Genomic DNA, 25,562 nt, shown 5'->3' with positions numbered 1-25,562 from the left:
AGGGTAGCAAACACCAAGCACCTATAGACGGAAACATCATATAAGCCCGTTGCAGTTTATGGAACTTTGCATGTCTTTAGTACCACCCACGCATGCTGCAGTGGACCACAAATAGAGGTTGAAACCTTGCCTCGATGTGCCGAGCTACTCCTGTGCGTCACTGCCTGACGTCAGCCCCAGAGTGAGAGAACAGTGTAGTGAATGAGAAAAGACTTCTTTCCTGGAGTTACCCTCTTTTTCTTTTTTCATCATGAAAATGTGCCTGCTAGAGCCATTTCATCAGAGGAAAATAAGACAGAATTTATGGTTTGTTTGTCTGTTTTTTTTTTCATTTCTGAGTCACAGCTTTGTGTAAAACTATCAAATCGCATACAATGTGTGTGTGGGTTGATTTGGGTGTGTATATGCCTCTGGTGTGTTTATGGTAAAATTTCTTAGTGAATTCAAAATGTAATTATTTTGATTTAACAGTTTAGTCAGTGGGGCTCCACTTTGTCTGACAGCAGTGTAGCATAAGTTCCACAAGATGAATTAATAGAGCAGTGCCAAATGCAATCCTTAGTATGTCAGATTATTTATCAAATTCAGATACCCAGGTAGTTAAAAACACAAAAATATTCGCTCTGAGATGTAAACTTTGCAAATTTGGAAACTCAATGATGTATGATTGGAATTTGAAAGAACTACTGCTTGTATTGTTCTAATAGTTTGTGTTTTTATATGGAGTACTTGTTGATAAAATTACGAGCTTTTACTTTTTCTGGCATATGTAGAGCAGATATGGCAAAATGTATTAAAGTTGTGCAGAAATGTCCAGAGCCTACAGCAGAGGCAAACTATTATCCACTACTTTATATATTTTGGGTACTGTACAAGCTGTTTGTTTGTTTTTTTTTTTTCGTGAGGGTATAATTTTCATGAATTTTGCAAATTACTGTTGGACTGCAAATTTAGCAACTCACAAAAATGTCTTATGTGCTAGTGTAACTAGAGAACTACTCAGAGAGCGCAGACCTCTGCCAAGCTAGCAACTCATTTCCACCTATACATACACGAATGCAATATCAAGATAAAGAAGTCTTTTCTTCACATCACCAACTGCTTTAGTGCATGTATGTAAACCTCCAGTATGCGCAGCTAGAACTCCCAAGTTCATTGACGTTATATGCCAAAATATAAAAAAGCCCTCAAAAATTCATAAAATTCCCGGATCACTACCAAAATGTAATCATCTGTTCCTCATGCCATTATTGACTTTTCCTGCAAGTTTCATTCAAGTCCGTTCACAACGTTTCGAGTTATTTTGCAGACAGACAAACCAAAGTCAATGATCACTTCACCTCCTCCATTCTTGGCAGAGGTAATATTGCACTTACAATAGCCTCGGTGTCAATTCGCGAAAACAAACATCTCACGAAAATGTTCTAGACCTCCTCATTTGTTAAAAAAAAGAAACAGCTTACAGTAGTTCATTAATGCAACAGTGTAGGTGTCCACAGGAGCCTGTTGCACAACTAGATGAAACAATGCCTGTTGCACAACTGACAATGCCTTTAGGGCATGCATCCATGTGAGTGACATAAGAACATGTCGGTTCGGGTTGTCACTTGGCAATTGCTTTTCAGTGGCAAATGGAAAGCATGATGTTGGGCAGGTCACTGGTGTTGTATTTGGTTTGTATCATACAATTTTTGTGTGCCTAAATCATGGCAGATTCAAGTTCATAGCAAAACATGGGTTTACATTGCCTATGCATGATACGATTAGTCTGCCTGCTGTCATACTTTATATTTGATATCTGTTGAAAGGTGATTTGTGTGAAATTTGCTAGTGACGTTGAGACTGCTTCGAATGAGGTGTTAAATGAAATGCCACCCTCGTGCTTAGAGGCATGATCAAATGTCTTGATTTCTTGGTCAGTAACAATAAAGAAGCAAACGAGGTAGATTGAAAAAAGCGATTGAAATACATGATGTATATTTTCCTGTGCTTATGAAGACCTGAATCTTCACTCTTTAACAACATGAATTAAATATAGTGAAAATGATTGAAATCATCATTTGAACTCATAATTTTGCTTGTCATTTTCTAACAGCCGAAAATTCCATTCTTCCTGGATTAATTATCAAAGAGAATATCATTTGTGTGTGTGTGTGTGTTAAGAGATGTGACAAACGGATTTCTTTGAAGAGAAGCAAAATGAAATTCATCTGATGAAAAAAAAGAAGGCAAATCAAGAGCAATAATGTGATGACCTCAGTCACGTAACGAAATATTTGATTTTCTCAAGGGTACTGAGTCAGATGACTGGCTGGCTTTTATTCAGTTACCTCTACAATCTTTTGCTCAAATTGACACAAATAGTGTATATTGCATGTTCAGATGCATATTAAAAGAATACTTGCTATAGCTCATAACTTCTGCGCCTGTAGGCACCTGTTTTAGACCAATTGCTTTCATTAGCAATGTCAATGAATTTATTAATGTTTGTTTGTTTGATCACAGTTTATGAGGATTCATGTGCTAACTTTTGGGATATTGTTTTTCATTAAAGTTAGCATTATGTAATGATCTCATCGCTGTGTTGATATACTTGGTCTACACACAAAGTTACAATTACAAATGTCTCATTGTCAGTAAATTATGTTATATGGTGTCCTACAATATGTTTTACATTCACAGTGGTTCTACAGTGTAGTGATGTGAATGTGTTATTTCAGTGAATCAGAAATCATTTGCAATATTTATATCATTTGACTTTACCAAATGTTATCCATTCTGTTACTGTTTATGCAATGTATTTTGCAGTGTTTCCATTTTTGTGAATTTGTTGAGTCAAGGGATATTCGCAAAATTAACAATTCCCCCAATATTGCTTTGTTTTATAGTACATAAACATTAATATTTTCGCACGATTAATTTTTGTGCTGAGTGGGTCAAAAGGCACATCTGCAGGTTCTTGAATAAACCCTGCACAATTGCTTTATACTCACATGTTTTCATCCATTCACAGAAAAGTTGTGGTGCCCTTAACCATTCAAATGTACTGCCTGCACAGAAACTACGAGTGCATTGTACCTGGTAGTGCAGACGCAGATGCTGAAATGAATATTAGGGGTACACATACACACACACAGACACACTCGTACGTTGTACCAGGGAGGTGCCACTGATGAAGCCCACAATTCATCCTGTTCAAAATGTGCAGAGAAAATTGTGAAGATATTTTTGCGCATTCTAAAATTCGTGGTAGCCAAAAGTTGCGCGAAATACTCGAGAATTAATGTACCTCAAAAATTTCTGCATTGACAGTATTCCAGGTGGGAAATCAGTTTTTTATCTCCTAAAGATGGATAATTACCTGTGCTCATCCTGTCACTCTGGTTCTTAGTTGCGAATTGAATCACTCTCGGAATTTTCTAAAGTCCAACTTCTCGAAATATATTGAAGCAAATGTGTTATCAATTCACCCGGAAGGAAAGCAGTTGTACAGCTTGTAAATCAAGTGGTTAGTTTACCCCCTGAATTATTTAGATGAATCTGTATTTGTGATGTACATATAACAGTGAACTGTGTCGTGAAAATTAATACCCATTGCGAGTGTAGTGACATTTTGGAAGTTGAAACTTGCATATCGGGGAACTCGAAGTAAGTGTTATGGGTATATTGACAGTGCATGCAGTCCTTTAACCAGTAACTTGGGATCGTTCATCTCGGCTTTGAGGTATTATGGCAACATGTGCATAGCTTTTTGTTATGATAATGACGAGGGATACGCGTAGTCTGCATGTGCCATATTCACCTCTAATGACAAACGGAGGAACCCTTTACCACACATTCAGGAGATGCAGACAGAATAGGAGAGTGAGAAAAAAAGCGGGAGAGAGAGGGAGAGAGATGGAGAAGGGGCGGTGGAGGGAGAGCATGGAAGAGGAAGAGAAGAGAGAGCAGTGAGAGAACGAACGCTCATTCAGTCAATGGCTCAGTGTGCAGCGGCACCCTGTTGTGTGCTTCTGTGTGTAGGCTGGTCTCTGCTGTCCTGATGGAGAGTGTGCGTGAATAATGCGGCATGCATAGTCAATGAAAAGGGTGCGTGTTTGCCATGGTTTGCTTGTGATGCATAATATATGCCTGCAGAATTTGTGCGCCGTGGATCTGCGGTGGCGGCTGGTCGCCACACAAGCAGGCAGGCACGGCATTGCTGCCGCACTGTTGTCATGTTCACATGTATGCAGCGCTGCATGTATGTGTTACTCCTTCCTATTGATTCGACTCGTGACAGACTACTTGAGATTTCATGGCTAAATGTTTTCAAATGCAGGACACTTGATTTAACACAGCCAATAATCACTTGGAGTGCATAGATATGACTCTCTTAGTGTAAAAAAAGAGAATGAATGATAGAACAGACAATGGCACTTAATCAAGCACATCCAAGTGAATGTAAGAATGTATTGATCTTGGCAGTGAGATATTTTGTAAAATTTTTTTATATTATGTAGAGAGGTTAAAGAATTAAGAATTGGAGATGTTGATCTTTGCTAAGATATATCTCCATTATGATATGGCAATCTAACATTGTTATGTATTCTGTGTGAGAGTGGTATGTGTATGTTTCATACTAGAGAGAATGTTTTATATTTTTTTAAGATGCTTATACTTTGTAAATACTGAATATTTGATATTCATTTCAATTTTTTTATAAAAACGCATGTTTGCTCTTTTATTAATTTGGTAACAGAATACATACCATGAAACAATAACCAAATTGGCTGGCATTGATTTTGAGCTGATGGACAAAAGTTCGTCAGAATGATGTGATCTCATACAAAACTTTAACTCAAGCAATGACTGTGCTGAGAATCAAAGTTCAGTACCAAGCAACTATTGATTTGACCTCCCGTTTGGTAAAAGCAAAGCATCAGTTTTTTATGCCTCCGCCAATGAAGTGGCCGGAGGCATTATGTTTTCGGGTCGTCCGTCCGTCCGTCCGTCCCATTTTGTTTTTGTCAATATCTCAAGAACGGTGTGGTGGTTTTACATCAAACTTGGTATGAGGGTATATCCTGGGGGGATAATACTTTGTTTGGATTTAAGGGTCACGGGGTCAAAGGTCAAGTGAAAATGTTAAAATTTAACTTTTTTCTCCATATCTCACAAATATTTCAAGAGATATCTTCATGGAACTTAATATATATGCATGTACTGACTGACAGTGATCATTTAGGGTATTTATAGGTCATGGGTCAAAGGTCGAGGTCAACTCATCAAATTGTCATTATTTCCCTCTCATCTATGCAATGCCTGTAGAATTTTTCCTTGAAACTTAGTGTATGCATGTATTACCCAATACAGATTCTCTTGGAAGTTTCTTGTCAAAAGGTCAAAGGCCAAAAGGTCAAAGGTCAAGAGAAAGTGCTAAATTTTACTTCTTCTTTAAACTTTTACTTTTACTTCTTTCTTTAAAAAAGGGTCAAGAGTTGGGTACAAATCCCTAAATACCTGCACTCTTATTAGACAGTATAGCCATTCATCCAAATAAACCTAGTTCAAGGAAAGTGAACATTCAATGCATTTGTGACAAACCTGTCATTTTTAATATTTTACCAGTTATGTGAAACTGTCATCACACATTGTCAAGACATTGTGCTATAGGCCTATTCGGAGAACCATGCATTATGGCGGAGGCATACCAGTCGCCATAGTGACATTTCTAGTTTGGCTTTGCTGCTGGAAAAGACCCCAAACAAACCAGAAAATGCGGCAAAAATATGACCCAGAAATCATGAAACCTTCAAGTCCTTTGAAAAGCTAAAATCTCTCACAAGAATGTCTTTGCTATTGAAGATGTGCATTCTAAATGTGTATGAAGAGACAGTGTTTTGAGCATCAGTGCATGGGGAGGGGGGGGGGACAGGAGGAATCTACATGTAGTGCAATGATCAACAACCTATTTCTTATACTGTATACGCTGTTATTTTCGCATACAGATATTTTCGCTAATGACAAGGCCATGGACATTTTCACAAGACATTGTTTTCGCGAATTGATGCCGATGCTTTATACATTAATGCACTATTAACATGGCGTATGGAGACATTTTTGCATGTTGTTAAATTCGCGATCCAACAGTGATACGCGAAATTCACGAAAATTAAACCCTCGTGAAAATAACAGCTTATACAGTATCTGTCACTTCAAGCTTGAGATTACATTAGCTTACGATATCTGCAAGGGGGGGGGGGGGTGGGGGAGGTGGGATACAAGTACTTAAAAGACATGCAGTATAAAGTATGTCATGAAATATTTTCATTGTAGTTTAAAGAGATGGATGTAATTTTGTTTGAGATGAGGCTTCAGTTTCCACCTTTTTTTTGTGAGATAATGAGAAACTCTTAATGAAATATAAAAGAGCATATAATTCTAAGAGAATTCAAAGTTAATTTGATAAAAATTCATTACGATATGGCTGAGACATCTAAAACAAAGCGATCCTAATTAAAGGTTTGACCCAACCTTTATTAGGATCGCTCTGTTTACTTTGTGTTCGGGTATCTCGGCCATTTCAAAACCGATTTTAATCAAATAACTTTGAGTTCCTCTTAGAATTTCATACTCTGTAACATTTAATACATGGTGTCTTAGTATTTCATAAAAGGTTATATTAAAACTCAATCATCTTATCAACCAATACGATGCCATCCCTTTAATGTTTCTTCTTTGTTTACAATGTAAAGTTGCAAGTATGTTTGATACATGTAAACTTTAAAAAAAAGGAATGTTTCTCAGTGAAAAACACTGAATGCATACATTTATGATTGGTTTGCCATTTCTAACTCCTCAGAGGGGTTTATACATGTAGGTGTTTTCACCAGGATTAATATGTTTGAACATGAATGTCTTTTGTGTTTGATACTTGTATTTGAGAATGTGAAGTCTAGAATTAAAGTAAAGATACTACTTGCTTGTGGATCGTAACCGTCCATGTACAGTGTTTGTTTATACAAGATTTATGGCATCACATTCACTAGTCATTTGTACAAATACAGCAAGTATGCTGGAAGTTGCACCAAAAGTATAGAATGTATGCTCGTACTCTGTTTTCTAAGGAGCAACTTGCATTTAAATGTGATTTTGTGCTACTTGTATTTGTATCTTCATCACATATTTACTCCAAATTGTTTCTTTTTCATGGGGGGGGGGGGGGAATAAGGTTTGGTTGGACTAAAGATGAATTATATTCACTGGCACCAGAGGTACAATGTGTATAAGGGGAATTATTTCACTTCAGTGTTTGTTGTTTTTTTTCCCCCAAAGTAATGGGTATGGTGTGCAAGCCTGTATTAAAATGTGCTAATCCATCCAGTTTCTATACTGTCTGTTTTTATAACATTGCAAGAATATTGTGCAAGCAGATTGACCCAAAACACAATCCAGCTAAAAAAATGCTTGTGGGTGTTTTATTTTTTTTTTCCAGGTTTGCTTTTCAGTTTTGCACTAACTTGTCAATGTCCATATCTTTGTAATAGTGTCCTCGTTTGGTTTACAGTAGTGTTAAAAGATTCATTTTGTTGAGATCTACTTGGCTGAATTTCATGCTCAAGTCCATGTAAGTGGGCGTTGCATTGACCTAGTTTGATTGTGACACAACCTCGGCTTATTCATGTTGCCATAGCAACATTTTACTCTTGGCATGATATCCCAATCTCCAGAAAGGCTGCCTGTGTGAAGAAAAAGTAGTGCAGTTCGCCTGCTGCCATGAGTTGCTTGATATGTATTGCTGCCATGCCAGGGTGTATCTGGCTTTCCTCCATCGTCTGTCACATGCAATCATAAGCAATTGCATTTTGTTCTACCAACACGCCCACTCTCACTGATGAAAGTTTAGTTAAAAGATACAAGGATACAATGCATGTTGAAGAATAAAAACATTGGCGTTGGTTTATAGCGCTGGGATATTGTCTCACAAGAAATGACCGGTCTGGTTTACCATCAAGTTTCTACAAATAGCCTTCAGTATCAATGTAAGAGTGATGTCAGCTCAAAACTATTCTTTTGTATGGATATGATATAAGAAAATAACTCATATTCTTTTTGTTTCATATTTTCTGTGAACATTAAAGTTATTATGTTACCCTTGGAGAAAACATTGTTGTTTTTAGTATTAACTTGCCATTATGGCTTGAGATATAGTTTTGAGAATTAATTCTCAAAAGGGCATTGAAATGAAGTGTATTCCCACTTCAGTGTTCAATAAAAAGAATGAAGTGTATAGTGTACAACAAGCTGTAGAGTATGAGGTATAGTGAAAGATACTAAAAGTTTTTTTTTTTTTTTTTTACGGAGTAAACAGAAGGGCATTTGTCACAGAGACAAGTTTGAATTGGTACATAGTCTTTGAAGTTGATTGTGCTTTTGATATGCATGGCATGACTTCCATTTCTGTGAAATGGTATTATTTATGCGCTGATTTTTTTTTTTTTTTTTTTTTTATTCAGGATGATAGGATTCTGAAAATTGTTTTAGTCCTGTCCATCAATTTATCTACCTGTCTCTTTGATACTGTATAGACACTGAGCTGTTCGAAGCTGCATTTCAATTACCTGTATTAAATGCTATTGAAGAGGGAAGGGAGTTGGTTATGATATTATAGGTTGTTATAGGTGAGGACCAAAACTTTTCTGTTATCACAAGACTGTAAGGAATTTAACAAATTTAATGAAATATTGAATCATTCTGTAATATGAAAAGGTAGGAAAAAAAGTAGCAAAATTAAGCTTTATGTGTGTCTCTGTAGCATTTTGGTAGTATTCTTTTTGGGAAGACAAAGTCACATGACTGCATAGACTGCTTACACACAAAGTGAGCAACATGGTTTCTATATTGTACTTTGTAGGTTATGAGAGCCTTTCAGAATTACATACGTGTTTATCATCACAGATATATCGCCTTTACAATAAGAAGTTATTGTGGTCCTGTTTCTTTACTTGCAGTGTTGTAAACAGATGTATGAATATTTGTCGTTATCAGTGATTTTTTTTTTTTTTTTTTTTTGCATTTCAGTGAGAGAAAATTCTTATGAAATAATTTGTGATGCAAATATTTAACATGATGTTGGCATTGAAGGTAACCAGAAGTTTTGTTTCCTTTTCTCTTTTCTCTCTTTACAGCTACCTTAGTGATTTAAAGCGAATTTCAGATCAAAACTATATACCTACGGAACAAGATGTACTCAGAGTACGAGTTCCCACGACAGGAATCATTGAATACCCGTTTGATCTAGATTCAATTATTTTCAGGTGAGTAAGATAAGTGATTTTAATAACTAAATGCCTAATTAATATGACTTGTGTAGAGGTACAGAGCAGTGTCATTTGCTGTTCGAAAGTTTTTGTCAACTAAACATTGTACATGTACTTCTATTGTAGTAGCTGATGTGGGCATCAGTGCATGGAAGTTTAAACAGTGTATTCTTATTTCATATATTTTGCAAAAGTACAATTCTGCCTAAAAATCTTTATGTTGATACTACGTATGACATGATATCAAATTGGTCAGCCACTGTATAAAAGAACTAAAGAGTCCTGACAAAGTGAATATTTGCAACTGCCTGAAATTATGAAATGAATAACCAAAATTCTCTTGAAAATCACTTTAGAAGGATGTTATTCTTAAGTCATTTAATGATTAATCAATAACACATTGCATCATATTTATATCATTTTATTCTTTTCCTATCCATGTTAATTTGGTATTGGTTGAGAAACGTGTCTTCATACGTTGTTTCAAAATAGAAAAGGACTTAATTTCAGGTTGCTGTAGAATGCCCCATATTTCACAAGCAGTATTTTTTTTTTTTTTTAATCAGGACTCCTAAGACAATTTGGTGGGTGGTTTCATTTGAGATATCAGGGCATATAGTGGCAAAATGAAAAATAAACATTGCTGTGTTTTAAGCATTTCTCCAACTTGGAAACTGTACATTGCATTTGTGTTCTGACAGGCAGTCTTTGTGCATATTGTTAAATTTGCCAATATGGATAGTCTCACAAAATGGGGGAAAACCCCTTAACACTGAGATACATGTCGTAAACAACATGAGGAAGAGGTTATCTAAAGATTATGCTCCCGTGCCCTGAAAAATGATCTATAAAGGAGAAATGATTTGGAATTAGTGCAATATGTGAGGAAGTTAGGTGTACACTACCCAGAGAAGCAGTTATTGTAGTACCTTATTTTTACATTTGTTTTTAGTTTTTGATCATGTTCCTGTATTACCCTGATAATTTTGCGAGGTAATGTTCTAACAGAGCTTATGGTTTTGGAAAAATGTTTCCTTCAAAGATTATGTGATGACTGGCTTTGCAACAAAACTGCTGAGCTTGGTTTAGCATCTCTTCAAAAGTGGAAATGATAAACATTGACTGTAACACTGTGTATGTGTTAAAAGAAAAATGTATCTACCATTTTGTAATGAAATCAAAGTCCTGGTAACCTGTGCATACTGACAATATTTGTTGCAACTAGAATGGAGACATTACATACAGTACTTTGATATATCAATTTAGTGAACCTCTTTCTTTGATAAGGTGACATAGGTGATCTTCGCAACGATTCTTTTGATTAAAAATAAAGTTCTTTGGGTCTGAAGCTCTGAAAAACAGATTTTTAAGCTTATTTTTTTTTTTAAGCAACACCTAATGCAAAGTGCTTTTTTTCTTGTGTGCTGTAATTTCCATACAAATGTGAAATTCTGCTAAGAAGCATGCACTAGTATTAAAGTACCGGTATAATAAATCTTTGCTTGTGATGCAATGTTCCAAATAAAGCATGTTACAAATCTGACATTTATTCAGTTAAGATTCTTGGCATTGGTCAGTTTTGTGTGAAGTTTTGCTCACGAGTGTTTTGAAGATGCGTGGCATTATGCCATTAAATAAAGCATTGATAAGGTGTGTTAACAATCTGTGTGTATACATACCACTTTGTGTCTTCCAGGATGGTCGATGTAGGAGGGCAGCGATCAGAACGACGCAAGTGGATTCACTGTTTTGAGAATGTCACATCCATAATGTTTCTAGTCGCCTTAAGTGAATATGACCAAGTGCTCGTCGAGTCGGATAGTGAGGTAAGAAAACTCTTCCAAGTGACGTGCGGTCAATACAGTAAGCGGTTTGTGTGTGACAGACCACATGACATGGAAATGTCTTGTCTGTTTTTAGAACAATCTGTGTATGATACAGTGAAGACATGCAATGGTAGTTATCCATCAGCACTCATGGTGCATATCAACTACCATACTATCAGTGTAAAAGTGCACAGATTTTACCTTTAGTAAGTGCTGTATATGTCCTATGTTTGCTGGGGTTTTATTTTCGCAAATTTCACGAGGCGAGTGCTATCTGTGAATTTAATAACATGATCCCAACAGGAATGCGATGTGCTCATGTACTTGTCTTCATCCATGGCTGTACTCCATGACTGCGAATTTAACCACTTGCTTAAATGTCAGGAAGTGCCGATTCACAAAAAAAATTAGACTAGCTAGATGTATGGCATATACAGTATTTCACTTTTCTTGAATGATCAGTGATGTTCTTTTTCCATTAAAACCAAGTTTGTGTAAACCTGTGCTTCACAACCCTTTTTAACGCGAGGCTCACTTTGGCTCCTAGAATTTTTTTGAGATCCAGTTAGATCGAATTCAAAATTATTTTACTTACTTTTTGGCCAACACAGCGGCCCACTGGTTGAGAAGCGTGGCTGTAAACACTGACTTAAAGGGGCAGGGTCCCGGTAGTGTAGAGGGCGCTGTTGATGATACTGCCGATCAACGTTAGCATTGATACGAAGATTACCGAAGTTGAGCTGTCATCAAGAGTAAAGTGCGTAGGTGTTGCTAAGTAACGTTGCCTTTGTTGTCTTCTCTGCGCATCGCGCCCTCTGTAGTAATGTCAGGGGCCGTGCATATGTGCTTGTTATTATGACATCACAAAAGAAGTTTGCTAAAGCTGTCATCCCCCTCAGCCGAATCATGAGCCGAACTGTGATAGGACCACTGACTACAATGGATCGGACTTCTTCGGACTCAGGGAAGTGGGCCAAAGCGTAAGCGCTAAAGAGGAGTCGATAGCGTAGGTCTCTGTAGGAAACTTGCGCCGTGCGCCCGCGTATGCATTTGACTAAAACACCGGGACCATGCACCTTTAACTGATGCTGGACATATCTCTTGGGACCTTATTCTAGTTGAAGGAAACTTGATTCTTTTAATTTTCTCTTCTGCTGGGGGAGAGTTTTGCCACTATAACTGATGTACAATGTACATCTTGACTGTAAGATGTAGATTTTTGGTTACGTTCTAGTAGTTGTTAATGTCATTTGCTAAAATTAACATCTACACAAATTGGCCCGTAAAGTCTTTTCAACTTCATTCATGGCTATCTGAGTGTGAGATTTTCTGTCACGCATTGTTCCCTGGTCCTTCCCTCAGAACCGAATGGAGGAGAGTAAAGCACTGTTCCGGACCATCATCACGTATCCCTGGTTCCAGAACTCGTCTGTGATCCTATTCCTCAACAAGAAGGACCTGCTGGAGGAGAAGATCATGCACTCACATCTCGTAGACTACTTTCCAGAGTTTGACGGTTAGTATGAGCACTTATGCCCCATTTATACACAGAGTTGGGCCCAGGGCGCTCCTGAAGCGCTTCGACTTACGGCCCTTCTGAGTTTGTTCATACAGAGAATCACTGCTCACCGAGACCGCACGCTGAGTGGCTGAGAGGGACACGAATGTTATGATGTCCTACGGGTGCACTGGAACTTCTAACATGTAAACTGTATGCACAGAGCAGACCACATACCACTCCCGTAGCACTCTGAATGATGGTGGCCATTTAAACAGAGTTTAGAGTGCTCCAGGGCCCGATTGTCTGGTCATACAGAGCTTGGAGGGGTTAAGGAGTGCTCCTGGAGCACTCTGAATGCCCTGTATTATGGTGGAGTATTACTGTAAAAATGGATATTTTCGCGCGAGTAATTTTTCGTCCTCGGCCAGGTGAGATGAATTCCACATGATTTTAATTCCACAGAATCAGTACGTTAACTACTGAAACATACCGCATCGGAAAATATTTGTGTGCTTTCATCTTCACGCTAGCTTCTGGTTGCGTGAAATGTTTGAAAATTTCCACACCGCCAAAATTTACACTTTTACAATAGTCTGCTTTGGCAAAGCTCTGGAGCATGTTTTGAGGAGTGCAGTAATAGGGCTATAAGCATCAACAATTTGAATGCAACCTGGCTGAATTTTTTTTTTTTTTTGTGTGTGTGTGTGTGTACATACATGGGTTTGGAAAAGTAGATACCAGTACAGTATGATCACTAGAATGTGTTCTAGAAATCCTGAGCAATCTCACGAACAAGTCGCTGGAAGGGGAGTTTGCGGATGAGAAGTTCGGTGCTCTCGAACATTATACTTCAAAACTAAAAGACAAGGATCAATACAACATGCTTTCAAATTGGCTATCATGCAGCACCACATATTCGTATATGTGTATCCATTATGTCGACATTTAAATCTTTTGTGTAAGTGCCAAAACAACATTCTGACTTAAATACAGTGCATTGCATCCGAGAAGTGTTGATATCTTTCTACAAATGTGGTGGTCTTAGACTTGTAACATCAGGAATGCCAGTTTTCAGACCCTGGTACTATCAAAAGTTCAGGCACTTTCTTGGACAAAGTAGCTTTATGTAGATCTATGTATTTCAGGCCCTGTCTTTTATTTTAACTGGCATCCGTGTAAGATGCTTAAAGGTAGGGGATACCTTTTACAGACCTCCCAAAATGCAGCAAAACATTAGATATGAACCTCAGGGGACTTGTTTAGGCCACTGCTGAGAAATTTGGAAGTCAACAGTTATCTACAATTTGAATAATGCACAAAACTCAACTACTCAGTAGTTCTGTGTGTCAGCCACACTTAAGCCTTTTTGTTGCAGTCGTCTGTATTTTTTTATCTATAAACACAAAATCAAAATTCAAAATCTAACGGTCAATAAAAATGTACTAAATGTTACCTTCCACTTTCAATACTTTATGAGAGTTTCTAAAATGATACTCTCTTCAACATACCGCTGTATTTATACAACTCTCCATTTAATGCATGCAAATGGGATTCCCTACCTTTAACTTTGACAGAAGGAAATCCATAGAAAGAGCATGTTCAGGCAGGTGTGGCCAGCGTGCTCTATGTTCCTCCATTTTCCAAGTTTTCTTTTGTAATATTTTCAATCCAAATTGAACTGTACAAAATTAATGCATGCCATACTGACATGCCAGGTTTGTTAGCATATATATAAAAAAACTGAAGTATTCAGAAGATGGTCTTTTATTTTTTTTTTCTTCAGATTTTTACAGCCATGTATTTATAAACCTGGTACCTGGTAAATGTGCTCCCATTGTCATTGCGGTTTTCTGGAGGCACAGTTATTTATATGGGCTAGTTGACTGCACTTTGCATTTGTCAGCCAAAATTAGTTGTTTTTGTACACTTTTCAGGAACCGAAGAGACCAGAGAAGGGCTCATTGATGTGATGGGTGTTCTTGCATTTTCGATGACTGCCAGAGAACCAGGAAATTCCTGTTCGGTTAAATGCAAATGCCTGCCACGCTTCAAAAGAGAGAAGCTATGCAATACACTCATTGTTCCTTGTCACGGAATGTTCCTTTGTATCTAGACCATTTTCGGGGGGGGGGGGGGGGGGGGGGGGAACACAGCTCAAAGGGAACATTCATCTAGTGATAACCTGTGTACAGATGGATCGGAGCATATCCCACAGAAGTGCTCGTAGCGGAAATAAATGTTAATGACTTTGGGACGTCATGGGTAAAGTCAGAACAGCAGTGCTCATGCAGCGTAGCAATGGTTGGTTCTAGCTGAAAAAGGCGTATGGTCTGTCAGCATGAAGCATAAGATGGAGTTCTATTTAACAAGTCATTAAACTCTTCATTGCAGGGGTTGAATCAAGTGGCCAGCAAGTTCCTGCATGACTTGTTCTGTGAACCCATGATAGGCCTACCTCATTCCTCTCCCCATTCAAACCTTGACAACCTCCAACTACATAACTGTACTTGCATGAGATGGACCAAATTCTCCTGACCTGAAGTCAATAGCAGTCCAGTCATTAAGTTAATATTTCTAGATTTGTATTGTGGCAGTATTCCATTGCTTTTCACCCAACGTCCGCTTCAGTCGAAAATCTATATGTTATGTAAAGCATTGCAATGGGTTGATTTAAACAAAATATTGAAGAGTGCTCATGATTTCAAAGGGGAATTTTTTGTCATTGTTTGATTTTTTTCTTGCTCTTAAGAAAAAATCTTCAAACCATGTACTGTGTGTGATGAAGAGATTCATCCTTGTGTTACGAAAAGTTGTCCTGCCAATGGTTGTAATTAACCTCTGCTCGATTTCCCTCTTTCTCTTCTCCCATCTCTGCTTCTCTCGGACAGGGCCGCAACGAGACGCGACGGCGGCACGAGAGTTCATCTTGAAGATGTTTGTGGAGCTGAACCCGGACAGTGACAAGATCATCTACTCGCACTTCACGTGTGCTACCGACACGGAGAACATCCGATTTGTGTTCGCTGCCGTCAAGGACACCATTCTCCAACTGAATCTAAAGGAGTACAATTTGGTGTAGCAGCCGGCAGAGAGACTGTCAGTGCTGTGTCCACTCTGCCCGGCTGGCATGGGCTTCTTTTCGGCCTAGCAAGTAATAAATTGACCAGCCCTCTGCTGGCCCGTGTCTCAATGCCCAGTAGTTGTGGTTGATTTACCCTATCAGTACACAGAAATGAAAATGAAAGACAATTTTTTTGTATTGGGGACGTGCACTATCGAGTTGTACCTGAGCAGACAGTGCATATTTTTTTTTCCTTTTTTTGTCATACATGTTTTTGAGCAAGAGCTCAGAAATATAGGAGAGGAAAGAGAAAAAAAAAATCACACTAGGATTTAACTTCATTGTACCAACGCTGAAAGCTGGTGGAGGAGTTGCAAAGGACTTGGTGCATTTGAAGACACCATAGAGCCTCGGATTTGTTTGAAGGAAGCCCATGCAGCTATGCTAGCCTCTGGCTCGTAGCGCAACTCACTGTCACCATAAGCAGCCATTAGAGGATACTTGTCATTTTATTTGTTTGCTTTTCGTGCATCACAAGGATTACCAGCACAGCTGTGGAAGGAGAATAGAATTTCAAGGAGATATTTGCCCCCAATTACAGAATTGCACGCACTCGACGAGAAATTGCAACGCGTCTATACTGGAAAACACATCCAACATCGCTAGCTGAACAGGGCTGCACCACCAGTGTCGCAATAGTTTTTGCTTCTCTTGCCAGGGCGTGGACAAGCTTCAGGAAGAACAGTAACTCCTAGTGTTTGTGGAACAGTTTGTGGCGAGAATTTTTTAAAGAAGGGGGGAATTCCAACCTTTGACAGTGCCAGCAAGTGTGAGATGGATTGATTTGTTTGCGAGGCCCGGGAAGCTGGCCAAGAGTGGAAGCGATGGGCTGAGGAGAGAATGTTTTATTTTAAGCGGCAACTCACTGCCAGGACATGACACCGAAACTGCGCCTCTCACGTATCGTCTCTCGTAACCTGCTGAATATATGTGAAGCAGCATGCCCCTCCTGCGCCGGGCAAAGCCAGCTTTGCCTCTCTTTGGAGTTGGGGGACAGACACCTGCTTAGTAGAGAGTTTTTACGTTGCAATATAGGTTTACTCTGCATATATAGCTTCAGCGAAACACGTGAATAGCAAACATAGTAGAAGGCTCTAGGTGAGTTCTCCACCACTGCGATGCTGTTACGTTTGCGGAGGGAGGTGTAGTTTCTATGTGTCAACTTGTTAGCTGCCACCCTCACACCTTGAATCTGCCCTGGACAGCAGCCCTAGTGGATTCTCATTGATGAGAAAGACAGATGACGAGAGATAGGAAATTGTCAACAAAGTACCATTCTTATCAATCAAAAACACATTCAGTTTGCACAATTTTTAATATTTTTAATTTCTTTTTATATGCATTATGTATCGACTTATTTCTCTGTACCATTGTTGAAAAAATTGAAAAATCTGAAACTATCACCTTTGTATGACCCAGTACATTTAGGATGCACATTTTAGTCTCATTACCGAGAATTCTGAATTACCAGTTATGAGTGTGAATATCTTTGACCGAATACAAATCATAATCAAATGTTTGATAGGATCATCTTTGTCCCAGTCAGATAGTTAGAAAAAAAAAAAATGCTTGGGATTTTGTACAATGGCAGCTGACTGCATTTACACATAATTCTCTTTTCAGTTTGTTTCTAGTCTTGTTTATCCATCATACAGTGACAATTGCGTAGACATCAATAATGTATTGGACTCAAGATTTTTTTTTTCTTCAGTTCTCACTGTTTTCTACATCTAATTTGCAGTCCATTATGTGGCTAGGTAGTTGTGATGAATTGTGTAGCAACTGAAGTAGGAGGTAAAGTCAATACGTCCAATAGTGAGATACTTTGAGATCTGTGCTAGATGAGTCAGGCAGGCATACTACACAAGAGACAAGTTTTGAAAATTGTGACATGTGATTAAGCATAATTTTCATTTGAATGTACAAATTGAGCATTATTTCATCATGTTCGGACAGACATATTCTACTTTTTGCAATCCTTTTTCTTTTCCGTGTTTAACTCACAGAATAGGATATCAGCACCTTATTCGTTATCTGTTTCTTGTTGTGTCTCAAAGCTTGTCATGTCCACATTGAATCTGCACTACGAGGACTTAAAACAAAAAGCTTGACTGTTCAACTAGAAAAAGAATGAAACACAAGTTGATGCTGTGAGGATGCTTGTCTTTGTGTAAGCGTAGGAAATGAGCAGTCGGGGCATAATGATTTTTGTATATCGGTCTGTTTTGAATGCATTCATTCAGTATAAAGCACAAAGACAGAAAAAAAGGACAGCCAAATTATGCAGCAGACTTCATAGTATTTTTTCCCAGTTATCTGTCCTTGTGAGTTGATTTTTGCCAATCATTTTTTTCTTAGTTCCCCCCCCCCCCCAAAAAAAAAAAAAATTATGTGATGGAGCAACATTAGCGGTGCCATTTAGGCAAATTCTAATCACGGCTGTTGAGTGAAGACAAGGTGAATTGGGCAATCACCTAGGTAATTTATTGTTGAAATGTTGATATCCAGTTTTGTTGAGGTAGCATATAACCAATTCCCTCTTCTTCTCTGTTTTTGTCCCCCCTTTATGTGGATTTGGGAGCATCACACGGTGGCTTTCAAACGCTTGGCCCCAATGCCATTTGGTGATGAACCGGTAACTGCCTTGAGGTATTGTGTTTATGTGAGCTCGATGCCAATGAACGATAAACACTGAGATACTTGTACATTAGGATTTCCAAGACTTCAACAAGGTCTACCTCTGTTACTACCAATGGAAAGAAAAGGATTGAATGAAGAATGATTAATTGACATTTGCTGTAGTTACCTTTGTCTCGACCATTGGCTTCAAGATAGAGATGTGGGACCAATATCCTATCGTCCTTTTCTCCTTGTTAAGCATCATCAGCATTGATTTTTTATACCACCTGGTTTTAGGGCAGGGTTGTTCTGATAACAACTTCCCCTCCTTCGGAAGGGGAGAGGAAACTCTTTTTGGATAGTGGCGGTAGTCTGTCCATGTGCGAGGCTTCTGGTCCCCCACGGTCTCCATGAAAAGCTGTTTGTGGCTCAGAGATAGCAAGGAAGCTCCTCCGGAGGGCTCCGGCATTGTTTGTGGGATGACTTTGGAAGCTGAACCAGCAGTCAACGGGAAGGGGGAAATCAGCTTTTATGTTTCCAGCACGAGGAGCATGCAAAATGTTTGACCGTTACATGCTGGTTGGTATGGTGCATTGGCAGAGTCCTCTGCCATCCGTTTCCGAGTCGTGATTCCGAGCCTGGCGTGCACTGGGGATATGTCTTGTTTGCAGACATCTTGTGGCCGACTGTGCTTCATGCCTTGATATGTGGCAGTGAAAAGTGGCACAATATAGACAGACAGGAGACTCTTACTTTGAACAAAGCGTATAGTCTTGTCGATCAACATCTGCATGCGTTTCAGTGAAGTATGTGTGTATTTCATTTTGTGGATATTTCCTTCATCTTGCTGGTTGACATGGCCACGTTCGCAAGGCTGGTTGATGCAGAAATTTTTGTCATACACACTGGCCAGGGGTCTTCGCAAGGAACCACACACCAAAAACCAGACACTATGACATTGTAGTATTGATGTTGGCTTTTTAGCTTTGTGAAAACTGCAAAAAATGAAAAAATAAAAAAAAAATAAAAAAAATGCTTCAATACTACAGGTAGGCCTCAGAATGGTTTGTGAACATAGAGGTTGACGCATTTACGCACACAAAGACATTTGGAAGATTTTAAGTGAATACTGCTGTGTACCACAGTCTGTAGAGTAGATTTCTGCATACAAGCGCTTGTAACAAATGCAAAAAGTACAACATTCATGAATCTCTTTATCAACATAAAGAATGCAATGCTTACTTGTTTGAAAAATGGACCAAAGAAGTCACTAGTTAAAACAATTTGTTTGATATGCTTTGAAATCAAAATGCATAGAGAATGAATTTCCCATGTTGATGTTATAATCTATTTTATTTATTTTCACAGAAATCATTTTTTTTTTTTGTCCCACACATTATTTTGTTTGTATTTTTTTTCAAGGGTTTTTCCTTCCCCACCTAACAACGAACACACACAATTGATGAAATCTGCAGAATTTAGAGCTAGTTAGTTTGTGCATTTACTTGGTTCTGCATTCCTTGACTTGTAAATTGTAAAAAAAAAAAGAAATTTGAAAAAAAAAATCAGTACGTACAAGTGTCCAAAGTGAATTATTTATTAATGACATACTATTTTGTGCTCATATTGTATGCTTTTATTCTCTTTATTCTCCAGGATGTGTTTTGAGTTTTATAAGTACTAAGCACCTGAGATGTATTGAAACAGGAATGAATCAGGCTATGAATGGGCCAACAATTAACCTCAGTTTAGATGGAGTTTATGGGTTGCATATTGCAGAGAGAGAGGAATTTAATGAAAAATCAAATGTGACAAATGAGTATGTGGATGCAAATACATCTTGTGAAACAGAGAGGAACTAAGTTACAAAGTAAAAGACTCAGAGAGTGTTTTTGTACTCTTTTAAAGAACTAATCCCATGTAGAAACATTCTACTCTTTCTCCACCGTTTAAAAGGAAAAGTGATCAGTCTTTATGTAATAAAAAGACAGTGTTTATTGATATTCAGGAGAAAAAAAAACCCCTCTTGTTCTGATGATAAACTATCATAATGCTGGAATTAGATTTAAGCAGGAATGGTCATTTAAACAGATCTCAAGTTAAAAAAAGTGATAAATAGAGTTTTAAATTTGTGTGTCAGATTTGAATTATTCGGATGACTCAATTGTATGTGAGGTATTCTACGTTCTAATTGGATCTTCAGATTTGTGAGCTATATTTCCTGCTGTTGAGTGCATACAAGGAGAGTACACATTTCATCAGTTGTGTAATCATGGAATGTAACGAGAACTTTACTGTACTCAGAGATCGTGTTTCAGAAATGAACAAATTATAATACATCATGCTTTGAGAATATGGATATTCATAGGTCATGGAAATGTTATCAATTTTTCTCTCTTTTTTTGTGATGTTTTCAATTGATTCCATGGGAACAAGATAATAATGAAATGTAGAATCGCTCGTATATGCCAGAAGATTTGATGCACATGAAAACTTTTTTTTTTTTTTTAATCGCTATTGTAATGTTAGATTACACAAGTTTAGATTCTAGATAGATGTATCAATTTTGAGAGAACATTTCATTTGGCACAACTCGACCAAATCTGTGATGCAATGATGTTTTTCCTTCTTTTTTTTTTCTGTACCTGGTACAAGGTTAGCCTCCTCAGAATTTCAGTTGAGTGTTTTCTTCTTGATTCAGGCTTATGTAGAATCCAGTGTATTTCATAGGGAATGTGTACACACACTTGTTACAGAAGTTATATAGATTGTATGATATTTTATTGTGTATTCACCTTCTGAAGCAAGTTTGCTTCATTTTGAATTACAAGTGATAATGTCTACCCGTCTTATTTGCATTACTTTAATCGATTTCACTTAAAAACATCAGAAATATCATGAAATACACTTTTGCATTTGTTCTACTTGTATAACAGACCAACAGGTTCGATGTATAATTTCATTTATGTTGACGTGTACTAGGATGTGGAAAAGGCTATATTGTGTTTTTTTTTTTCAGTTAAGTTGATCTGATCTATTTTATCATCAACTTAAATCATAAATGTGTGTATATTTGCCAAGTTGACTAATGTAGACTGCATTTTAGTGTGCAGGTAAGGATTTAGATAAAACAACATTTGTTATTTATTGAAATACCTTGAGAGAAATGATTGAAGACAAATATTCTACTAACAAACCCCAAACTTCTCAATCTGTTAAAAAAGAAAAATGAAAAAGAAAAGAAGAAATTACTAGACAAACATTTTGATATAGGTAAATATTGATGTGGAAATAAGGGCACGCTCTTTTGCGGCGGTGTAATTATCAGTGTACTATTGTTATACAAGTTTGTGAAGAGTAGAGTTGCCGTGTGAAAGGATCTTCTTATTGATTGTTCTGGCAGGCCAGTTGCTCATTAAGCGGAGGAGGTGCGTTTTCTCGCGCGCCAACCTGCGATGCTTGTTTTTGTTTTATGGGCCTGGTACACTCACGGCCAATCCTGCTTCTGTTCCTTTTTGTTTTGTCTTGTGTGAATCAGTTTCTTCTGGTGTCTACTGTATCCAAAATGTTATGTTTTTTATTTCTTTTCTTTTTCTTTTTTAATTTTTGGAAAAAAAAAAGGAAGGTTGTATGAACCTGTTGAATAGGTTATTTATGTTACTCTTTTCTGTCGTGTTGAGGGGATGTTTATAAGTGTGTGTGAATGCCCTTGCGTTTGCATGTTGGTGGGAAAATGAGTGAATGTGTGTGTCTATGTTTGTATGCGTGTTGTGTGCGTGTGTGTGTGTTGTTCTGTATGTGTATGAGAAACTTTTTTTTGGTCCCAACTGTCTTTTGCATGTGTGAAAAAAAAAAAGAAATAACACAAGATTTGGAAAATTCTGTGTGTGAGGATTCTTTGTGTACAAGGGTGTTGAGTGATTGTCAATGTATCTGTGTGCGATTGAGGGTGCGAGCACTTTAGGGTCAGTAGTAATATTTAATGTACCGTGTGACATTGCTGCACTCTAATTTAAATGTTTTTTCCAATGAAATTTTGGTGTATTTTACTAGGTATTGTGGCTTTTATGTCTTACTACTATTACTACTACTACTACTACTGTTTACAACAACAACAACAACAACTACTACTTCTACAGTTACTGCTTCTACAACTTCTACTTCTGAAACTACAACTTCTACTACTACTACTACTACTACATGATGAAGCTGTGGGGGTCCGTCTCTATCGGTTGTAAGTGGAGACCATACGTCCATGCTTTGTCACACAGCACTTCATCTTTTTGCAAAACACCGAATCGACCCAGTTGGTTTGGTGTCGCCACTTGTGTATATGGCTTTGACTACCAATCAGTTCTCTAATGGCTGGTGCCTGTGTCCTGTGTACAGTAGACTTCCCATGACTTTGAGAAAAAAAAAATATTCAGTGTTGTTTGTCGTTATCATGTCTGTTGCCCTAACTGCAAATTGTTTTTACAAAAAAAAAAAAGTGATAATAATAATATTCAAGCGGTGCTTGTCGGACCGCTAGTTTTACAAACTGTTGTATGGTAGTTGTAATGAATATTGATTAGTAAGATCATTGTACTATGGTAGCCAGAGTCGGGGTATTATGAAAAAAAAAAAATGAGTAACAAAATAACGGAACTGCACAATTGACTGGGAAAGGAGATGGGGAGAAACGTGTTTTTATTGTAAAAGAAGATTAAAGATGAATTGTTTTAAGATCCTGAGAAGAGATGGACATATACTAATTTTTTTGAATGAGGTGCAATTATCCTTTAGAAGAAAAAAAAAAATTGTCAGTTTGCAAGACAAAATACATTTGGAGAGGAGGAAAAAAAAAATTTAAAACAAGCGAAGGATTGTGCCTCATCATGTGGCATAAATTGACTACAGTATGTATACCCACCCCCCTCCTTTTGAGAAAGATTCTGTCTTTTTCCTGTGCAGTGTAACGAAAGCATTCATGTTGCGAGTTGTCTCATGATTAAACTCTTGACCGTTGTGACAAAAAAGTTCCCCATGCATCGTTTCATCAATGTTGTCTACGATTATGTATCTAATGTTTGCTGAGTGACAGAAATTGTAGTGAGTGAAATGTCATTTTATTGGGGATTATCGGATACATGTATTGTATATGCCATATATTTAGTCAATAAGGACTTGTTTTTAATTCTTTCCAGTTTTGCAAGTAGTTTCTTGTATTTCTTTTATTTAGATTCCCAGTAACAGAATGACAAACTAGCATTAGCAGTTTTGTGAGAACCAAAGTGAGTGATTTCCATCCCACGATGGAGACCATACATAAAATTTACATTGAATGAGGCAGCATTTTGGCACACTGGAAAGTTTTCAAATATCGGTGTACTGTAAAATGCGATATTTTCACGGCATGAAATTTTCACGAATTGGAGCCGACAGCCTTTTTCGCGGCAAGAAATTTTTGCAAGTTGCCTCTAACATTCAGTGCATATAGTGTAGACATGAACTTTCGCGTGTATTTTAATTTTGCGAATCTTGGCTCTTGTGAAATTCGCAAACTTAAAATGCAAGCGAACAGTCCTTGTTTTACAGTATGTGTGAAATTTTGTGCAAGGTAGCACTGCTGTAGGAATATATGGCATATACAGTAGTTGGAAAGAGGGACCTGTGAGTTATGAAAAGAGTGACAGATTGAACCAGGAGAGTGCAGATGGAGCAAAGTTGCATTTTGTCTCTTTATCCAGAAGTGTGGGTGTGTCTTTTGGAGTGTTTTGGCATATGGGATATGATGATGTTGTTTTACAGTACCAGGTATTGTAATTTCATAGTTGGGTTTTTCCGTTTTTGGGTTTTTTTTTTTCATGGTGGGGGTGCAAAATGTTGGGAGTTGTAGGGCTTGCAAAACCTAGCTGCAGCCTTTGACAGGCAAAACCTCAACATGGTGAGAATAGCTTAAATATGCACCATGTCAATGCACTGGTGTTGAATGGGTTTGATAACATCATGCACATTGTAATATATGAATGCTGGATAAATGAAGGGAGGGATGTTCTTGTGAAAAGAAAAGAGTCGTACTTAACGGCAAGCTTGAAATAGAAGTTTGTTTCAATTCTGGATACATACTTGTAGCAAGGTGCAGGACCTAACTCTGCACTCTACAACTTTCTTTCCACTGATGATGAACAGAGTACTGTAAAAGTGGATATTTTCGCGCGACTAATTTTTCGCGCTTGGCAGGGTAAGAAGAGTTTCGCGTGTTTTTATCAAGATGTCTAGTACTGGAACATATGGCAAGCAAAAATATTTGCGTGCTTTTATTTTTCGCGCTAGTTTCTGGTTGCGTGAAATGCGCGAAAATTTCAACACCGCGAAGATTTCCACTTTTACAGTAATGTTGATTTTGATGAAGAGTTTAGTGTTGCCACTGAAAGAAAGGAAATTCATTGCTTAGAGACGGGTTTCTGGTTCTCTTTAGTGGGGCGCAACGGGGAATACACTGACAAATTAGTATGGGATGGTGATGAAGCTGTAGATGTTGAAGAGAGAAAGGAAGAGAGATAGAGTAAGAAAGTGAGAGTGAGAGATGAATATGCAGCATTTATTATATTACATTGTAGGGACCAGAATGAAAAGATGGATGTATACTGTAAAAGTAGATGTTTTCGCTTGAGTAATTTTTGGCACTTGTCCAGGTGAGATGAATTTCCCATGTTTATTGCATGGAATTGAGCCATGTATCAGTGGAGCATAATGACACACGAAATGCACAAAAATTCCCACACAGCAAAAATTTCCACTTTTACAGTATAAGTAATTTACTTACTAATACCAATGAAAACCCATAACACACAAAAGCGATGTTTTGAATGAAATCCTTCAATTCAAACAATAACTCAGTGATCAAGGAAGCACAGTCATCGATAGAAATGTTAGATATGCAAAGGTGTTTTGTGACCACTTCAAAACATCCAGCTTAGTCATTCTCTCAACCTTAAGCAAAAATACACTCGCTGAAAGATCATGATTAGCAGTCGTGTTGCTTTAGTCATGCAGATTGAAAAATTTATGATTCCTTCATTTCAAGCACATACCCCCTGAGTAGAGATTTCTTTGCCATTAAGAATCTGCTTGAGCAGAGATCGCCATCCACCATGCCTTTTGCCAGAAACTTGTGCATACTGAACCATGTACGGGTAGTTCATAGGGTC

The 25,562-nt window shown here is 37.8% G+C and overlaps 1 protein-coding gene across 1 annotated transcript in view; it reads left to right on the top strand.

Annotated features, from left to right (window-relative positions):
* The window catches only part of LOC140238104 (guanine nucleotide-binding protein G(q) subunit alpha), a 70,070-nt gene extending 48,659 nt beyond the window's left edge, over window positions 1–21,411 (top strand). The window contains exons 4-7 of the mRNA XM_072318035.1: window positions 9,171–9,299; window positions 10,999–11,128; window positions 12,491–12,644; window positions 15,518–21,411. Of these exons, the coding sequence (XP_072174136.1) occupies window positions 9,171–9,299; window positions 10,999–11,128; window positions 12,491–12,644; window positions 15,518–15,708 (604 nt within the window). The 3' untranslated portion in view covers window positions 15,709–21,411. The remainder of the gene's footprint in view (window positions 1–9,170; window positions 9,300–10,998; window positions 11,129–12,490; window positions 12,645–15,517) is intronic.
* The last annotated feature ends 4,151 nt before the right edge of the window (window positions 21,412–25,562 follow it).

The sequence above is a fragment of the Diadema setosum genome, chromosome 14 (genome assembly GCF_964275005.1).
Source record: "Diadema setosum chromosome 14, eeDiaSeto1, whole genome shotgun sequence".
In the NCBI taxonomy this organism is placed as follows: Eukaryota; Metazoa; Echinodermata; class Echinoidea; order Diadematoida; family Diadematidae; genus Diadema; species Diadema setosum.
Note: the sequence above shows the minus strand (reverse complement) of the source record. Positions and strands in the feature narration are given on the sequence as shown.